The 19,645-nt window shown below is 41.9% G+C and overlaps 1 protein-coding gene across 6 annotated transcripts in view; it reads left to right on the plus strand.

The window, feature by feature from the left end:
• Window positions 1–19,645, plus strand: part of ANKS1A (ankyrin repeat and sterile alpha motif domain containing 1A) — a 190,574-nt gene that overhangs the window by 58,339 nt on the left and 112,590 nt on the right. For all 6 annotated transcript variants that reach the window (XM_032253473.1, XM_032253476.1, XM_032253471.1 and 3 more), the window contains exon 2: window positions 18,917–18,997. In XM_032253473.1, the coding sequence (XP_032109364.1) occupies window positions 18,917–18,997 (81 nt within the window). The remainder of the gene's footprint in view (window positions 1–18,916; window positions 18,998–19,645) is intronic.

The raw sequence follows: 19,645 nt of genomic DNA on the forward strand, positions 1-19,645 counted from the left end.
TCCCTTCCTTCCTTCCTCCCCTTCCTTCCGCCCTCCCTCCCTTCCTTCTTTCCTTCCTTCCTTTTTCTTTTCCTTCCTTCTTTTCTTCCTTCCTTCCTCCCTTCCTCCCTCTCTCCCTTCCTTCCTTTCTTTCTCTCTTTCACTTTCCTTCTCTTTCTTTCTTTCTTTCCATTCCTTTCTTTCTCTGTCATCCAAGCTATAGTGCAGTAATGCAATCTCAGGTCACTGCAGCTTCTGTCTCCCTGGTTCAAGTGATTCTCCTGCCTCAGCCTCCCAAAATTAGCTGGGTGCCTATGTGCCCAGCCTCCCAAAATTAGCTGGGCATATAGGCACCCACCACTATGCCCAGCTAATTTTTGTATTTTTAGTAAAGACAGAGTTACACCATGTTGGCTAGGCTGGTCTTTAACTCCTGACCTCAGGTGATCCGCCCACCTCAGCCTCCCAAAGTGCAGGGATACAAGCGTGAGCCACTGTGCCCAACCAGGAAGACATTTTTCAAGACTGTTGCAATAAGAGAGAAATATCTGGCTTAACTCTAAATATGACAAGGGCAAGTGGGGATTGATAGCCAAGGAGCAAGGTGAAGGGGTCAGTGGGTGGAAAGTGACTTAAAGGAAGCATCAAGGGTAGGGGGATTCTGGCTAAACTGATCTGACAGGATTCCTGCTGAAGGCAGGCCAAAGGCTTAGACAGCAACAGTGGAGGATGAGGAACTTGATCAGATATCAGGGATGGGGTTGGGCAGTAGGTGGGGCTGGTGGGGGGTACTCAGACTTACTTAGCAGGATTCTTGCTAAAACCGGGCTGGGCAGACCAAAGATAGAAAGTGAGGTGGCGTGGAGTCCCCAGAGGGCTTTGAGGAGCCTGGCTGAAGTTTGATCAAGCAGAGTCTTTGCCAGTGTGTGTTTTATTGCAAAAGTAATATATGCCTCACCTCCAGAACTAATTTGTCTTCAAAGCTTGGTATGTAGCTTTCCATATGTTAGTATAAGCCTAGAAAAATACTCTGTTTCTACAGAAATGAGCTCATACTGTACATACTGTTGTGCAGGTGCATTTTCCACGTTGTAGATCTTCTGTGTTTTTTCATGTCAGCACACATACACTGGTCTCAGTCTTTAGAATGCCTTGCCTCACTTTAGATATTATTTTCAAAAACTGTAACCTGTAATTTATATTTTATATTTTAAATTATCTATGCTTATTACTTTCAATTATATTATAAATTATATTTATATTTTAAATTACTTCCAGTTTATAACTTTTTTTACATAAACTATCCCATTTGTTCCATAAAATGATCCTCTAAGGGTGGGCATATGGCAGGCAATATTTCTATTTTACATAGGGGTTACACGATTTACTAGAGACTTTGCAGCTAATATGTGTCAAGTCCAGGATTCACATGTGTCAGTTGCAGGTGTGAAAACAATTTTAGATCTTTGGCATTCAACTTACATATAAACCTGTGGAATACTGTTTTTGTGATGCTTTGGGACTTTTAGGAAATACACGTGGTGTATATAGGACCTAGAATCCGATAATAAATTTCATTTGAGATGTTTATCCCTTTTAAGCATATTATTAATTTCTATATTGAAAATTCTTGTCATTTTAGTGTCCTCAAAACAAAATAATCATCTTAAATATTAAGATTAAATGAATTCAGTCAGTTTGTAGCGATACTTTGAATAGTTACCTTCAGTAACAGACTTCATCAGCTAATTGGATTTCTGGAAATGTTAATGGAAGTCTCTCAGTTAACTACCTCTACTCATTTCCCTCTGGGACTCATTTCCTACCTAGAACATCACGCCTCTCTTTCTCAGTGTTCTTTATTGGTTTCCTGGGACCCTGGGGAGAAAGAAAAAAGCAAGACAGGATGAATGAGGAGGGGGGAATGTGAGGCAGGGCGGAAATGAAAGAATATGAGCTGTGGGGAGTTCCCCTTATTCAGGAACGAGAAAAACAGCAAGGAAAAAAGCCATTTCTCAAGAAGCTATATGGCATGGTGGTGAAGATTTTGGAGTTAAACCCAATGTCACCCTTTCTAGCTCTGTGACCCTGGCTAAGTTACTTCCATCCATACTTGTCAATTTTCTAGGGTTTCCTTATAGAGTCTTACGAGAGGTAAATAACTGGTTATGTAAGTCACTTAAAGTATACTTGGCTCATAGTAAACATTTAATCAATGTTAGCTATTTTTTCTAGGCTTTTTAGATGCAAAATTCCAAGAAGGGAGTCTGACAAGTCTGGATCCACTAAAATGACTATATAATGTATTGTTCAGGCCAGGATGCTGTTAATAATTGTGGGACAACAAATAGAAGCCAGTATTTTATTTTTGATTTCTCTAATGCGGAAGGCATCTGTGCCCCCAAAAGTGTGACTGATTAAGGCAGCTTTCCTTCCTACCTCAGCCCAATTAAGCTAAGCCTCTGGACTTTGACAAGCCAGGGAGCAAAACATACTTAAAAACTCTGACAGACAGACAAATACTCACTCGCTAAGTCACAGAGAAAGCTTTGCTTTTTCTTTCTAGGTAACATGTCTTCAAGTGATATGAGTCTGCACAGATTTTACTAAATATTTGTGCAGTATTGTTTACCCAAGAAATAACTTAAAAGAGGATATTTAAGTTCTTTCTTTCTTTTTTTTTTTTTTTCCCAGACGGAGTCTTGCTCTGTCGCCCAGGCTGGAGGGCAGTGGCATGATCTTGGCTCACTACAACCTCCACCTCCTGAATTCAAGCGATTCTCCTGCCTCAACCTCCTGAGTAGCTGGGATTACAGGCGCCCGCCACCACACCCAGCTAACTTTTGTATTTTTAGTAGAGAAGGGGCTTCACCACGTTGGCCAGGCTGGTCTTAAACTCCTGACCTCAGGTGATCCACCCACCTTGGCCTCCTAAAGTGCTGGGATTACAGGCATGAGCCACCGTGCCCCAGTTTAAGTTCTTATAAGTAGTTTCTGTCATTTAAAAATAATAATTTTAATGGATCCATTAAAATTGTCAAACTCTTTCTGGTAGAAGAAGGTGTAAGATTTCATTTGAATAAAGATCAAATCACAAAATATCTAGTAATCTCCCACAGAATCCAGGACCTTTAGGGACTTTGAAGGGGACCCATACACGTTGGATAAATGTATCATAATTAAATAAAATACTTAAAAAAATAATTTTGCCACATCTTTCTTTCTTAGGTCCCCTCATTGCGTTTAGGTGTAAATTTTTCTTACCTGTTGAAGTCTCAGTATATGCCAGGTGCAATGCTTAATTGGTGGTGAAGATATAATGGTAAACAAAATAATTTGAATCTGCCCCTAAGTTGCTCGTGGTCCAGTGAGAAAGGCAATCAAGTAACGACAAATGCAGAGCTCAAAACTGAGATTGTTGTAATGAAGGCAAAGTATGAGGAGTCACAGGAAGTTCTTTCAGAGCATGAGCCAGCCTGGGAAGGTGAGGAAGAAGTTCCTGAGGAGAGTTTTGCTCAACACTGAATTTCAATTAAGGAGGCAAGATAGGGTAGGAGGGCGAAAGAGGCAGAAAGGAGCATGGTCTTCTAGGAAAGATGATTCTGTATGTGTAATACAGAAAACTGGGAAATGTCAGTTTTTTTAAAAAATCAACAAGACTCCGCTGTGACCCCACACTTTTCCCATTGCTTGCAGTGCCCTTGTTTCCCTTTTCCTTGCTAATGACATCCCATTCATCCATCATCACTTTACAGTACAATTTTTTGTTTTCATGTCTCCGATGGCCTTTAGGACAGGGACTTGGTCTTCTTTATTCATTCATTGTCAGATGTTTAGAATAGCACAGGAGCCTTTCCTCTCCTTTTTCCCTTTCCCCACAGTGCCAGGTACTCACTGTGTGCTTGCTACTTGGGAAGGGGGCACAAGACAGGCACAGTGCCTGTTGTCATGGAGCATGCACTGTAATGACTGGCTGTTTTGCTCATTGAGTACACTGAATGATTCACCCTTAGAATCAGAATTGTGGACTCTGGAGGCCATTTTCATAGAGTTTTAGCAGTTCTGTGCCTTCTTTTTTTTTTTTTTTTTTGAGATGGGGTTTCGCTCTTGTTACCCAGGCTGGAGTGCAATGGCGCGATCTCGGCTCACCGCAACCTCCGCCTCCTGGGTTCAGGCAATTCTCCTGGCTCAGCCTCCTGAGTAGCTGGGATTACAGGCACATGCCACCATGCCCAGCTGATTTTTTGTATTTTTAGCAGAGACGGGGTTTCACCATGCTGACCAGGATGGTCTTGATCTCTTGACCTCGTGATCCACCCGCCTCGGCCTCCCAAAGTGCTGGGATTACAGGCGTGAGCCACCGCGCCCGGCCAAGTTCTGTGCCTTCTTTACAGTTGTGGAACAGAAACAATCAATGCTGAAGCATTAAGAAGCCATTAATAGGCCGGACGTGGTGGCTCATGCCTGTAATCCCAGCACTTTGGGAGGCCAAGGCAGGCGGATCACAAAGTCAGGAGATTGAGACCATTCTGGCCAACATGGTAAAAGCCTGTGTCTACTTAAAATACAAAAAAATTAGCTGGGCATTGTGATGCATGCCTGTAGTCCCAGCTACTAGGGAGGCTGAGGCAGGAGAATTGCTTAAATACAGGAGTCAGAGGTTGCAGTCAGCTGAGATTTTGCCACCACACTCCAGCCTAGTGACAAGAGCAAGACTGCATCTCAGAAAAAAAAAGTGATGTACATGTTAATCCTCATGAATACATCCCAATTACAGCAGAGAAGTCTTGTAGCATTGTCCACTTTGTGGCAGCGTACTTCTCAGGCTGTCCTGTCCATGTCCATATTGGAATGACAGTTCCACACTGTACTCATTCATGTGCTGTTCACCATCCACTTTTCGGTTCTGGGGATTGAGAGGGAGCCAGTGCCTCACTTGCCCAGGATAACAATAACTTAAAATAACAATCCTTAGAGCAAATGTACTAGGAGGCTTCAAACAATTCATCATTGCTCTAGGGAAACCGAGATGTGTGTGTGTGTGTGTGTGTATGAGGGGGTGATATTGCGTGTTTGCATTCAAATTGCTGGCAAGAAACAGAGGGCTTAGAACAGAATAGTGAGAAGAGCAACACTGGATATAACTGCTATGTTTATCCTAAAGATAATTGTCCTTTGCAGGATAGAAGAAGGAACTCCTTGCTGGCTTTGTGGAACAAGGAGGCCATCTTTCCAAGTTTCTTGTGTGAATTGTGTCACATGTACAGTAAAAATAGAGTGTCACCCTCTTGCTTATGTCTCTCTTGAGGGAATAAACTTTTCAAAGTCACTGCACTGCAGAACATGCTTGAACACAAAACCACAAGGTTCCCAGAATTATACATTTCATAGTTGACAAGGGCCTGCCTACCTGTCACGTAGCGTCAGCACCCTTTCTGCATCAGTGCCACTGGAAGGCCGTTTGTGCACACCTGATTCACTTCCTGGAAAGCAACCATTTCCAGCTCTTAGTGCTTTCTTCTTCTTCTCCATATTTGATTGTTAGGCTTATGCTATTATTTCTTTATTTTAAAAGCTTAAACCTCCTCTGTTAGTCTCTGTCAGCCTCCTTACACTCTCTCTGTCCACTGCTTCCCCCTTCATCCTTCAAGTATATCACTGCTTCTAGTTACGTCAGTATTAAATCCTTATATTTATGTTATTATGACTGTATTATTTACCTGCTGAGCCAATTATTATCCTGTAATTCTAGTTTATTCTTATACGATTAATTTTCTTTCTCATTGATTTTCTGAGTTTTCTTTTTTTTTTGAGACAGCGTTTTACTCAGTGGCCCAGGCTGGAGTGCAGTTGCGTGATCTCAGCTTACTGCAACCTCCACCTCCTGGGTTCAAGCAATTCTCCTGCCTCAGCCTCCTGAGTAGCTGGGATTACAGATGCCTACCACCACACCCGGCTAATTTTTTGTTTTTTGTTTTTTTTTTTGAGACTGCGTCTCGCTCTGTCGCCAGGCTGGCGTGCTGTGCTGCGATCTAGGCTCACTGCAACCTCCAACTCCCTGGTTCAAGCAATTGTTCTGCCTCAGCCTTCCGAGTAGCTAGGATTACAGGCACGTACCACCACGCCGAGCTAATTTTTTTGTATTTTTAGTAGAGACAGGGTTTCACCATTTTGGCCAGGATGGTCTCGATTTCCTGACCTTGTGATCTGCCTGCCTTGGGCTCCCAAAGTAATTTATGTATTTTTAATAAAGACAGGTTTTCACCATGGGCCAGGCTGGTCTCGAACTCCTGACCTCAGGTGATCCGCCCTCCTCGGCCTCCCAAAATGCTGGGATTACAGGCATGAGCCACCATTCCTGGCCATTTTCTGAGTTTTCTATGTTCAGCTTACTCTTATTTCCCAAACCACAACTATAATTTTGAAGTATTCTTTTTTACATCCTAGGCAGATACATCAGTTGATCATGTTAGTTTCATTTCCTCCTGCAGATGCCTCCCTGGATTCTCCAGATATGGTCTCAAGGCCTGCTGTGTAGCTGATTCCCTTCACCCTGTTTCCTGGATACCCATCTTCCTCTTTCTCGGTTTGCTCATTTGTTTGGTAGAGCACATCCTCCAATCACTTCCTGATAAAAGAGTGTGTGGGAGGTAAAGTTTGAGACCCTGCATGTCTAAAAATACCCATTCTGTTTTTATACTTGATGATTGGAAGTCATTTCACCCCAGAATTTTGAAAGCGTTTCTCCTTTGTCTGATGGCTTCCAGAGGTGCTACTGAAAATTCTGGTGGCACTTAATTCTTTGTATGCAAGCTGTTTTTTTACTCTCAAACCGTGTTATCTTTATCCCATTATTATAAAATTTCACAATGCGACTTTAAAAATTTTTGTATTATTCATTATACTGAGCATAGGATGAACTCTTTTAAGTGGAAGATTAAGGAAAATTTCTTAAATTATTTCTTTGAGGGCCGGGCGCGGTGGCTCACGCCTGTAATCCCAGCACTTTGGGAGGCCGAGGCGGGTGGATCATGAGGTCAAGAGATCGAGACCATCCTGGTCAACATGGTGAAACCCCGTCTCTACTAAAAATACAAAAAATTAGCTGGGCATGGTGGCGCGTGCCTGTAGTCCCAGCTACTCAGGAGGCTGAGGCAGGAGAATTGCCTGAACCCAGGAGGCAGAGGTTGTGGTGAGCCGAGATCGCGCCATTGCACTCCAGCCTGGGTAACAAGAGCGAAACTCCGTCTCAAAAAAAAAAAAAAAAAAAATTATTTCTTTGATGATCTTTTTCTCTCTCTCCTCTGGAACTCTTGGTCCTCAAATTTTATCTTTCCTATTTCCAACCTCTATCTTTGGTTCTACTTTCTGAGAGATTTATTCAACTTTGTCTTCTGGATCATTATTTATATTTTTATTTCTAATATTATTTTTAATTTCTAAGAACTTTTCACTGATCTGTTTGTTTTTGATCCTGTTCTTCTGTGATAATAGGTTTTTATTTTTGAGGTTTTATTTGACTCCTTGTCTCATTTCTTTGAGTCATTTTTTTCTGTTTACTTTGTGCTCTGTCTTTTCATGTTAAAGGCTTTTCCTCAGATGTCTGGCAATCCTTGGTTATGATTTGTACTTAAGCGTGAGACCCTAAAAAGCTGATTGGATGTTCTGTATAGAGGTGGGAAGAGATTGTGTCAAGGATGGGCTTGATATTAATATTATATAGGGTTGTGGAGCAGGAGCCTTCCCCCCCCCAACCCCGTTTTGTTGAGAAATCCCCCAAAGCCGTCATTTGTTGAACTTTTCTGTGATATCATTTGTTTTCTCCAGGAAAGAATCCTCCAGCTTTCCTGTGTGGGGATGGGAGTGGTGCTGCCAGCATGCTGGAAGCCAAGTAGGTTAGGGGGCAGGGATCTCATCCTTCAAGATAGACTGTTTGATTGAGGGCCTCTGATTTCAGTACAGTTCCTCCCCCTGTCTTCTGCTGTTCCTAACATTCCTGCATTTAGTTCCCAGCTGGTTCTTACAGAATAAATCTACCTTCTCCTGTGTAGGTAGAGGAGTAAATAGTCCCTGGCTGTCCTGGATGTGACAGCAGACCTGATAGTCTAACACTTCTTTTTTTTTTTGAGACAGAGTCTGGCTCTGTCGCCCAGGCTAGAGTGCAGTGGCCTGATCTTAGCTCACTGCAACCTCCACCTGCCAGGTTCAAGCAATTCTCCTGCCTCAGCCTCCCAAGTAGCTGGAATTATAGGCACCCGCCACCATGCCCAGCTAATTTTTGTATTTTTAATAGAGACGGGGTTTCACTGTGTTGGCCAGGCTGGTCTTGAACTCCTGACCTTATGATCTGCCCATCTCGGCCTCCCAAAGTGCTGGGATTACAAGTGTGAGCCACTGTGCCTGGCCCTAACACCTCTTTATACAGAATTTGTATTAAGTCCTGGTTTTCAGCCCCTCCCCATCCCTGGCCTCCTCTGCCACCTGGTGCCTCTAATCCCTGAGCCTTCCCAAGATTGCCTTTGTGAATTGGCATCCCCTTCATGGGCTGCAGAGATTCACTTTCTCAGCTCTGCTAACTTATCTACTTTGTAATCTTTCAAAATGGACCGACATTTTATCTTCTGTTCCTTTTGCTCTTTTCGTTTGTTTTTACTCTGGTTTTAATGGGTTTCAGGGGGGAGCAAAAATAAAAGTACATGCTCAGTTTTCCCCAGTTAACTGAATTCTTTTGGCACTGTTGTGAGGCTTTTGTGTCTGACTGTTTCATGTCTATGTGTTTTGTCCTCCCTTGAAGACTACAAGCTTCTCTGACAGTGGGGATGGTTTCCTAGACTCCTTGTATCTCTCCTTTTACCTTTAACTGTTAAGCATTTTAGGAAGGATATGTCAAATTCATTTGAGTAAGATGAAACCTTTTCTAAATTAGACTGATTTGAGAGTGTTTTCTTGTGTTGGAAAACTGCCAGCCCTTCCTGAGGTTCAGAGATAAATCTCACTTTGCAAGGATAACTAAAGAAGAAAACATTAAAAGCTTTTGGCAGAAAAAGGCTGATGAGACAAACTCTTGTTTAGACCTTATGATTTAATGAATAATTGTTGGAGAGCTGCCCAGGACCTCTCTTCCCCCTTAAGTTTATTGCTCCCTCTTTGCAGAGTCTGCATCCCAGAAGGCCTTTATCTGACTCGATGCTTTGCATCGTTGACCTCCTGAGAATTAATATAGGAGGAGACCCACAGACACCCACATTGTTTTCGCTAAACATTCAGTGTCAAGGGCCTGGAGAAACTAGAAGGAACATGCACTAGAGTCTGATGTGGAATTTTGTTTCCGCTTTCACGTAATCAGCTATATGACAATCGGCAAGTCATTTGAACTTCAGTTTTCTTACCTGTAAAATGGAAATAACAGTATCTATTTTCCTGCTTCATAGTGTGCTTGTAAGAGTCAAATATGGGTAACATGCATGCAAATGCATGTAAACATTAAGACAATGTCATTTGAAGTTATTTGGTTTGTAACCATGGTACAAACAAGGATGGGGTTTAGATAACATAGGATTATGGGTTCCAGAACCTCATATCGACCCACTGACCAGACATCTACATACCGGAATCAAAATTCAGCCTCAACTAATTCGAAATAAAACTCCATCCTGCTCCCTTCTCTTCTCCCCTCCTTCACACCACCGCCATCACAAAACAAAGCAACCCTGGTTTTCCTCCGGAATTTACTCTCACTACTCAACAAGTTGCCTGATTCAAACAGCCGCCAATGCACCCCATTCTGCATTTGACCAGATCCTGTCTTTTCTATTGAATCTACCCTTTTCTCTCTGTCCTCCTTGCACTGCTTTCATTTAGGTATTCACTTCATGCCTGAATTACTGACTTCAGCTGGGCTCCCTGGATGTAGTCACACACTTCTTCCAGTGTATCATTTACACACCCGCTCAGCATAATGATGAAAAGAAAATTCTGAAATATGTCAGGCCATCACAACAGTATAGTGGAATAACAAATGGACCATGTGAGGACCCACCTCCCAGCTGTCAACAGAAGGATTTTTCTAAAACATCCATCTGATCATTCCCTGCTTGAAACTTTTCAGCGGCATACGGGACCCTTTCTGGTTTGACTCTGCCAGCCTGTTCAACCTTGCATTCACCATCTTTCCACTTGTATGCTCCAGCCACTCATAATTACTTGCAGGTGCCCCACTTTGCTGAGACTACTCAGGGGACAGTGAATTTGGATGTTACCTCTTCGTTTCTGCATAGCTGCTCCCTCCTAAACTTTAAGGCTCTGTTTAACTGTCTCCTCTTCGGTAAAGCCTCCCTATTCTCATTTCCCTTAAGCCAGTTTGTGTGCTTCCTTCCCAGAATGTCACACACTGTATAGTATTGTCATTTGTTTACTGGTCTGACTTCCTCACTGAACTCAAGGGTGGGGACTGTCCAGCACTGTGGCATAAACATTATTTGGATTGAACTGGATTGGACTCTCTTCTGGCCCATTGAGATGTCATTACTTGTCTGTGTAAAGTAAGCAATAAGGTAGCTGGGCCACCAGAAGAATCATGTTTACTGCCAGCCAAGAGCCACTTGGGTTTCATTTGGTCCAGAAATCTGACCTTATGCACATGAAAGTGGCCTGGGCACTTTGGTTCTAACTCACGGTTCTTCTGTCTCTGTGTTGTATGTACAGACATCTCAGATGCACTGTTCTTGATGTCCCATCAAGAGATTGTTGCCATTCTTAATGGATATAAATGTAGTAGATTTGTTATACTGCATAGAGACCATGTCACACTGGGGCAGTGTTGGTTCAGGGTTGGCAAGAATCCGATCTGGCAAGAGTGAATGAGCAGGTTGGTGAAAACTGAATGTTAAAAGTTGCACTCTGGTGGCCCTGGGCCAGTTCCTTGCATAGTACCCTGTGCTTGGAAACGTGGGATTTCCCTAAAGGATTTATAATATGTTATGGTGAAGATGCAGTTGAGTAATCTGGAAGATCTAAAAAGGGTAAGATTAATATCAGCCAGTGCAATCAGGAAAGGTGTTGAGGATCAGGGGACATTTGAGCTGGGCCACTTTCTGTACTTGACAGGATAAATATCCCATTTGTCTTGTTTTTGTGATTCTTATTTGATTTCACAGAGACTTTATGCAATTTTTTTTTTTTTTTTTTGGGACAGTGTCTTGCTCTTTCACCAGGCTGGAGTGCAGTGGCACTATCTTGGTTCACTGCAACCTCCATCTCCCGGATTCAAGCAATTCCCCTGTCTCAGCCTCCTGAGTAGCTGGGACTACAGGCGCATGCCACCATGTCCAGCTAATTTTTTGTATTTTAGTAGAGACGAGGTTTCACCATGGCCAGGATGGTCTCGATCTCCTGACCTCATGATTCATCCGCCTTTGCCTCCCAAAGTGCTGTGATTACAGTTATGAGCCACCGTGCCCGGCCTAAGCAATTTTACCTCAAGTTTTTGCTTGAGTTTTGCTAGGTATGAAAAATGGTAAGTAAATTTAGCTATGAGTGTTGATGGACTTTTGAAATCAGGTAGGAGGATCCCTGATTCTCTGTGAAGAGACTTGGTTTCTGATCACCTCAGTTTAGACTTTAGAGTGTACGCCTCCCCTTGTTTTGAAAGTGCTCCCCTTTCCTTCAAGTGTGGACTTTATGTCCTCCTCCGTCTCCTACCCCTGGCAGTGAGCACTCGTAGGTGCTCAGTGGGTGCCTATAGAACTGCACTCATCTCGGCGTCCTTTGTAATGTCCTCTATCATCTCTGTGGGCAGAGCTCCCTGCTACTCCCCTCTCCAGCCACATGTCAGGCATGCCCCTTCCTGGGGCTCTTGTGTTTGATGCTACTCTGCCTGTCTACCTCAGACATCCTCACAGCCGTTTACTTCATTCAGATCTCTTCTTAAAGGTCACCTTCTTAGAGAGGTCTTTCTTGATGACCTTATCTAAAATATCACTCATTTCCTTTTTACCCCCTGCCTTTGCTGCATCTGCTTTCTTTGCTCCCTTTGGCCCTTATCACCACATAGGCGTCATAGGATCTATTTATTTGCTTATTCACTCAGTCTCTCTCTCCCCATAGAAATCGAGCTACATGAGGGTGGAGACTGTCTTTTTCCATCTGCATCTCCAGCCCCTAGAAGGCACCCTTCACATGTCTGTTGAGTACATGCATGTGTAGCCCCACAAACAGGACCTCATTTGGCATCTTCACCAAATAGAGTGAGCTGTGTCTTTGTGGACTGTTTCTATTCATCGAAACCTGCAAATCCAGCACAGTGCCCGCCATGTATAAACAAACATACAGTCAGTTTTTAAAGGAAAGGAGAGAGGCCTTTGAGGCGGCATTTGAAAGCCACAGGGCCTCACCAGTCATATTCCTCCTTGCCTTCCACAGTGCTTTAGATTCCATCCCAAAACATAGGTGCTGCCAAGGCGCACAGGGCAAGGCTTACTGTGCTTCAATATCACGTTAAAGCAGTTAAGCTGTTTTTTAACACACTAGGCCTCTGAATACTATTAAACTTGCTCAAGCCTCTAGAAGTTTCCATGAATGATTCAAGTCCTGGGGAGCCCATCACAGTAGAATTTACAAATGCAGAGACAGTGGTGTGGAAAATTAAGTGAATTGTCCAAGGTCAAAAAACTGGAAGCGGCAGAGGCGAGTTTTAAAGTCAGATCTGCTAACCACAGAGCCCAAGCTCTTAACCTAGCTTCCATAGCTTCTTCACGTAGGCTTGCTGTGACTGCTCCGGGACCCGTTAAGGTTAGTCTGGAGTTTGTCCTGCAAGTCCAGGGCAGGTATTGCATTTCTGCACAATCTCTACAGGTTAAACGCCGCTTAGGAATCTCCTAAGCCAAGTTTAAAGTTGTTTTCCCTGGTTCCTGGTGCATTATATGCTGCTTTTGTTTGTCGGCGAGCAGCCTGTTGGTGCTTACAGTTTTAGAAAACCTGTGCTAGGGAGGAAGACCTGGATTGTAAATAGCTCTTTTCTTGAGCTGCCAAAAAGGAAGAAACTTGGGTGGAGGGGGATGTTATTACCATCCTGTCTGAAGCTGAAATTCCAAACAAGGAGATGATATTTATTTTCATTTAGATTTTGTTTAATATGTTTTCCAGTCCCCAGAACTTCTAGATGGGCTTTCGGAGTGGAAGGTAGAGAAAAAGGAGGGAGAAAAGGCCTCTGTGGTTGGAACCGTTGCAGCTTTTTGCAGTAAAGTCACTATCTTTTTTCCTTATCTTTTCTAATTGTTTTGAGGGAATTTTAGTGCTGACATAGGCTGTCCAGACTTAATCACCTTTAAACCAGTCATGTAGGCAAAAGTTAGAAAATGATGAAAGGCTTGGTTGATCCTGCATTTTTGTTAAAATCAAAGGTGGTTTAAATCTTAGTTTCAGGGTTCCTTGGGGACATGGACTGAGAGGGCTAAGATAGTTCAGTAATAGAACTAAATTAGTAGCTGAGAGGCCTGCCCTCTCAGCCACTTTAACTGGTCTTGGTATTTCCTCTTTCTCAGCTCCTCTTAGTTATTCCAGTCGTCTTGCTGCTGAATTATGTACGCTACATATTCACTTCATGTCGTTACAGTTAGATCAGACAGTCCTTGTTTGGCCAAATGCCATGAGCTCCATCACAGAGTGTTTTTGATCTGCTACTGATGTGGTATGTGATTTGAGGCAAAGAATTTGTTTTCAGATTCTTAGTGTCACCTGTGTTATAATGATGATCTTTTCTCTTCTTCGGCAATTTGCAAGTAAGTGTGAAAACTGTACCTCACAGATTTTCCAGATCCACCTCACTTGCCATCACCCTGATCCATTGTCAGGCACAGTCATATACTTTCTGGTTTGGAAAATGAGGTCCTTGTAGCAATGTGTTGAAGAGATTTAATTGCATTTAGCTCCTGGTTTGGAAAGTGCTGTAGGAGTTCAGGCTTAGTGGAGGATGGGATGGGGTGTCAAGATGTACCTCAGGCTCCTCACCTTGTCTTCACCATCCTTAGTTGGCAATGAACAGATAGCCTAGATATCAAAATACATGTATGTTGCTTTTTAAAAATTTATTTTTAGTTGACAAAAGCTTTATATATTTGTTGTATATAATATGATGTTTTAAAATAACTATACATTATAGAATGGCTAAATTGAGCTAATTAACATATGTGTTACCTCATATTTCATTTTTGTGGTGAGAATACTTAAAAACTAACTCTCTTAGTGGTTGTTTTTTTTTTTTTTTTGATATGGAGTCTCACTTCTGTTGCCTAGGCTGGAGTGCAATGGCGCGATCTCGGCTCACTGGAGCCTCGCCTCCCGGGTTCGAACGATTCTCTTGCCTCAGTCTCCCAAGTAGCAGGGATTACAGACATGCGCTACCACAGTTGGCTGATTTTTAAATTTTTAGTAGAGACAGTATTTCACCATTTTGGCCAGGCTGGTCTCGAACTCGTGACCACAGGTGATCCACCTGCCTCGACCTCCCAAAGTGCTGGGATTACAGGTGTGAGCCACCATGCTCGGCTGTGATTTTTAAGATTATAATACGTTATTATTAAGTATAATCTCCTTATTGTACAGTATATCTCTTGAATTTATCCCTCCTGACTGAAATTTTGTTCCTTTAACCAACATCTCCCCAACATCACCCCCTCCAGCTCCTGGTAACTACCATTCTACTCTCTGCTTCCGTGAGTTCAACATTTTTAGATCCTGTATATAAGTGAAATCATACAGTATTTGTCTTTTGTTGCCTGGCTTCTTTTATTACCATAATGTCCTCTAGGTTGATAAATGTTATTACAAATGACAGGATTTCCTTTTAAGGAAACACTGTTTATGTATACCACATCTTCTTTATTCATTTGTCCATTGATGGACAGGTAGGTTGATTCCATGTCTCAGCCGTTGTGAATAATGCTACAATAAGCATGGAAGTGCAAATATTTCTTTGATGTACTGATTTCATTCCCTTTGGATATACCCAGTAGTACAATTGCTGGTTTGTATGGTAGCTTTAGTTTTAATTTTTTGAGGAACTTTGTACTATTTTCTATAACGGCTGTACTAATTTTTGTTTTTACCAACAGTGTGCAAGGTTGCTCTTTTCTCTACATCCTTGCCAACATTTATCTTTTGTCTTTTTGGTAATAGCCATTCTAGTAGGTGTGAGGTGATATGTTATTTTGGTTTTTTTTGAGACGGAGTTTCACTCATGTTACCCAGGCTGGAGTGCAATGGCGCGATCTCGGCTCACCGCAACCTCCGCCTCCTGGGTTCAGGCAATTCTCCTGCCTCAGCCTCCTGAGTAGCTGGGATTACAGGCATGCGCCACCATGCCCAGCTAATTTTTTGTATTTTTAGTAGAGACGGGGTTTCACCGTGTTGACCAGGATGGTCTCGATCTCTTGACCTCGTGATCCACCCGCCTCGGCCTCCCAAAGTGCTGGGATTACAGGCGTGAGCCACCGCGCCTGGCCCCTTATTTTGGTTTTAATTTACATTTCTCTAATGACTAGTGATGTTGAGCATTTTTTCATGTACCTGTTGGCCATTTGTATGTCTTCTTTGGAGAAATGTCTTTTCAGATCTTTAGCCCAATTTTTCAATCAGGTTATTTGCTTTCTTGCTATTGAGTTATTTTAAGTTCTTTATATATTTTGGATATTAACCTCTTAGCAGATGTATGGTTTGCAAATATTTTCTCCCATTCCATAGGTGGTCTTTTCTCTCTGCTGGTGGTTTCCTTTCTTGTACAGAATCCCACTTTTCATACTTAAAATTTATCTTAAGATTCTAAACCTAATATCTACATGCTCCTCAAAGTGGTTTGTCACCCATATACAACTGAGTTTTACTACCATTTTGACATTTTTTTGTCTTCTTTTCCTTGTGCATAGATGATTCCCCCTTTTCTTTTACGGTATTATTATTGTAAAAGCACTATGTGAATAGATTCTCACTGTAAATATTTTAAACTGTGGTAGAATACAGAGCACAATAGGTAAGTCTCTCTTCATCATCTGCAGGGCTCCCTAACACAGATTTCCTTCCCCAGAGGTAACCACCATGGTCAGCATTTGGTGAGTGCTCTTCTAGTCACCATCCATTTACAGGGGTGTGTGTTATACAATGACCTTTTTTTTTTGCTTTCTTATAACACAGTATGTCTTGGAAAATCTTTCCATGTCAGGACTTAAAGGTCCAATTTGTTTCTTTCCTTATGACTGTTGTTGATGGTTACATAGTATTTTATCAGTATACCTACTATTTTACTGCTTGCCTATGGATAGACATTAAGTTTTTAGTTTTTAACTCTTAACAATGAAGCAATTCTGTACAAGCATGTGTCTTTCTGTACACGTGTGAGTATTTCTGTTGGATAGTTGCCTGGAAGTAGAATTGCTGGCTCAAAGTGAATCTATTTTTGGTTTTGATCGATGGTGCCAAATTGTCTTCCCAAAGGAATTTACCAGTTTAAACTTAGACCATGGTGTTTAAGAGTGCTTGTTTTCCTAATCTTTGAAATCTTTGACTTGATAATGCCATTATGTTCATTTTTGTCAATGAATATTTTAATTTGCATTCTTCTATATGGTGTCTCTGTAGATCTGACCTTGTCTACTTTCTGCCTTTTAGTAATTACTCAACATTGCTGGTTACTTGATGGTATCTTTTTAAAATTTTCTGGGTATGAATCTGTCTGTTTATCTGTCTGTAGCTGTCTATCTGTGTAGGGTGAGATATCTTTTCTGTCACTTCAGAGAACTTTAGACAGGAGGTTGAGTAAACTTGTGCACTTCATCTACCATCCTGATAAATTTCATCCTTTCTGAGCCAAGACTATACAGTATTTACAATTTTGTTTCTTTTTTCTTTCTAACATTATAATCTTTTTTGTCTTATTACATAGCAGTATAACTGGTATCTGATATTCTACTCTGTGTCTGTACTGTAGTTTATAATTTGTCTATTGATGCCTATTGCCAAAATTTAATTTAATTTAATTTAATTTGAGACCAAGTCTCACACTGTCACCGGGCTAGGGTGCAGTGGTGCAATCTTGGCTTGCTGCAACCTCCATCTTTCAGGTTCAAGCGATTCTCCTGCCTCAGGCTCCCGAGTAGCTGGGACTACAGGCACATGCCACCATGCCCAGCTAAGTTTTGTATGTTTAGTAGAGATGGGTTTCACTATGTTGGCCCGGCTGGTCTCAAACTCCTGACTTAAGGTGATCTACCCGCCTTGGCCTCCCAAAGTGCTGGGATTACAGGTGTGAGCCACTGCACCCAACCAAAATTTTATTTTTGTAAATAATATTGCTTCCAACTCTGAGCATAAAGGCTCTGGGCCCAGATGTTTTTATTAGTGATTTTTAATAATTTTAGTGCTCTGTGTCATTGATTCTTTTTTTTTTTTTTGAGACAGAGTTTCTATGTGTCTGCCAGGCTGGAGTGCAGTGGTGTAATCTTGGCTCACTGCAACCTCTGACTCCTGGATTCAAGCAATTCTCCCATCTCAGCCTCCTGAGTAGCTGGGATTACAGTTGCACAGCACCCAGCTAATTTTTGTATTTTTAGTAGAGACAGGGTTTCACCACATTGGGCAGGCTGGTGTCAAGCTCCTAGCCTCAGCTGATCTGCCTTTCTCGGCTTCCCAAAGTGCTAGGATTACAGGCATGAACCACCGCACCTGGCCTGTGTCATTGATTCTTGAATATTAGTAGATAGCTGCCCAGCCGACCTGTGATCTAAACCTAACACTAATACCATCCAATAACAGTAGCATAAAAAACAAGAACTTTAAACCAGCCTCAGTTATAAATATAGATCCTAAATAATATACTCTCAAGTAGATGTTCTCAAGTAGAATGTACCAATAAGGTCATAATGGAAATGGCCAATTAAGTTTACGCCAAGAATGGCTTAATATTAAGAAACCTATTGATGGATTAATGTTAAGAAACCTATTGCTAACAACATACTAGGCTATTAAATGTGAAAAACAATTATCTCCATAGATGCAGAAAATACATTTAACCAACTATCTCTAATAACACTTTTTGGAAAATAAAAAGAGGATACTTCCTTTTCAAATTACAGAGTATCTACCTCAAACCCTTGGAGACCTTTTCATTAGAAGCAGAAACAAAACAGGTTTGCCCTATGCTACTTGATATTCTTTTAAAAGGTCTAGCCAATGCAGTACGGTTTGCAGAAACAGAAATAAGAATTAAGGCTTTTAGGATTATTTGATATTATTTTAGAAGCTCTGGTCAATGCAGTAAGGCCAATACAGAAATAAGAACTAAGGCTTCGAGGATTAAGTAAGGTAACATTTTCTCTTCCCTCCTATGGTATTTTTGAGTCAGATAACACATTCAGATTATAGATTCTGTTATTTTTAAAATTACTATTAAGACATATTTACAAAGGAAAGACAAAATCATATCTTGCATCTTAAGCCATGTCTCCTGGTGCTTTTTGACCTTGATCCTTGCTTATTGATTCCTCTTGATTATCTGGTCTGTGTTGAGGTCACTCTTAAACCTTCAGTCACCAGTACAGGAGTGGGTGTTCAATACCTGTGACCAGCTGAGTGGTTTGGTTCTGTTTTTGATGACCTTTCAATGAGCTGTTTTTACAATCCTGGGAGTACTAGAAGAACAAGCTCTTAAGTGAAGTCACTGTTGTCTCGACACTTGACTGTTCAGCAAACCATTGCAGTGTACCCTCAGTGCTATGCATCTCTACGATGTATAGCTGGTGTACTTATCAGGAGTCATTTGGAAGTAACTGGTCAGGTTGAACACAACACAGAAATCTTTACTAATTAGCTAGCGATCTCTAACTTGGGTTTGTGACTTCAGTCTGTGAAATCTATATATCTCTCTCTCTCTTTTTTTTTTCCCTGATAGCATGTGGAGAGGGCCAAATGTGAACTGTGTTGACAGCACTGGCTACACACCCCTGCACCATGCTGCTTTGAATGGCCATAAGTAAGTATCAATGTACTGCATCCCTGTCCTCACCCTTCAGAACCCAGGCCCTCACCTTGTCTTTTTCATTTCCTAGAAAAGTTTGCTGGCTGGGCTCAGTGGCTTATGCCCATAATCCCAGCACTTTGGGAGGCCGAGGCGGGAGGGTCACTTGAAGCTGAGTTTGAGAACAGCCTGGGCAACAAAGCAAGCCTCCATCTCCACACACAAACTTTTTTTTTTTAATTAACCAGGCATGGTAGCATGCCTGAAGTCCTAGCTACTTGGGAGGCTAAGGCACAAGGATTACGTAAGCCCAGGATTTTGAGGCTGCAGAGAGGCATGATTGTGCCATTGCATTCCAGTTTGGGCGTCAGGGCGACCCTATCTCTGAAAAACAAAAACAAAACAAAGGTTTGCTAAGTAGTGGCACTGAGAACCAGAAAAAAACAAACCTAAGTTTAGTTCATCGAGAATTTCTGTGTCTTTCTTTCATGTGTAATTTAAACATCCTTCCCCACCCCACCCATCAAAAAATCTTTATTCAAAAGTTAACCTTTTCTTCTCCCTGTTCTTTTCCCCTCTGGAATGTTCCAGTGCTATGTAATGGTCTAGGTATGTTGATCAAATTTGGGACAGCCAGAACATAAAGGGGCCGGAATCTATTAG

This window comes from Sapajus apella, unplaced genomic scaffold, assembly GCF_009761245.1.
Source record: "Sapajus apella isolate SASKATOON/1434 unplaced genomic scaffold, GSC_monkey_1.0 scaffold83, whole genome shotgun sequence".
Lineage (NCBI taxonomy): Eukaryota > Metazoa > Chordata > Mammalia > Primates > Cebidae > Sapajus > Sapajus apella.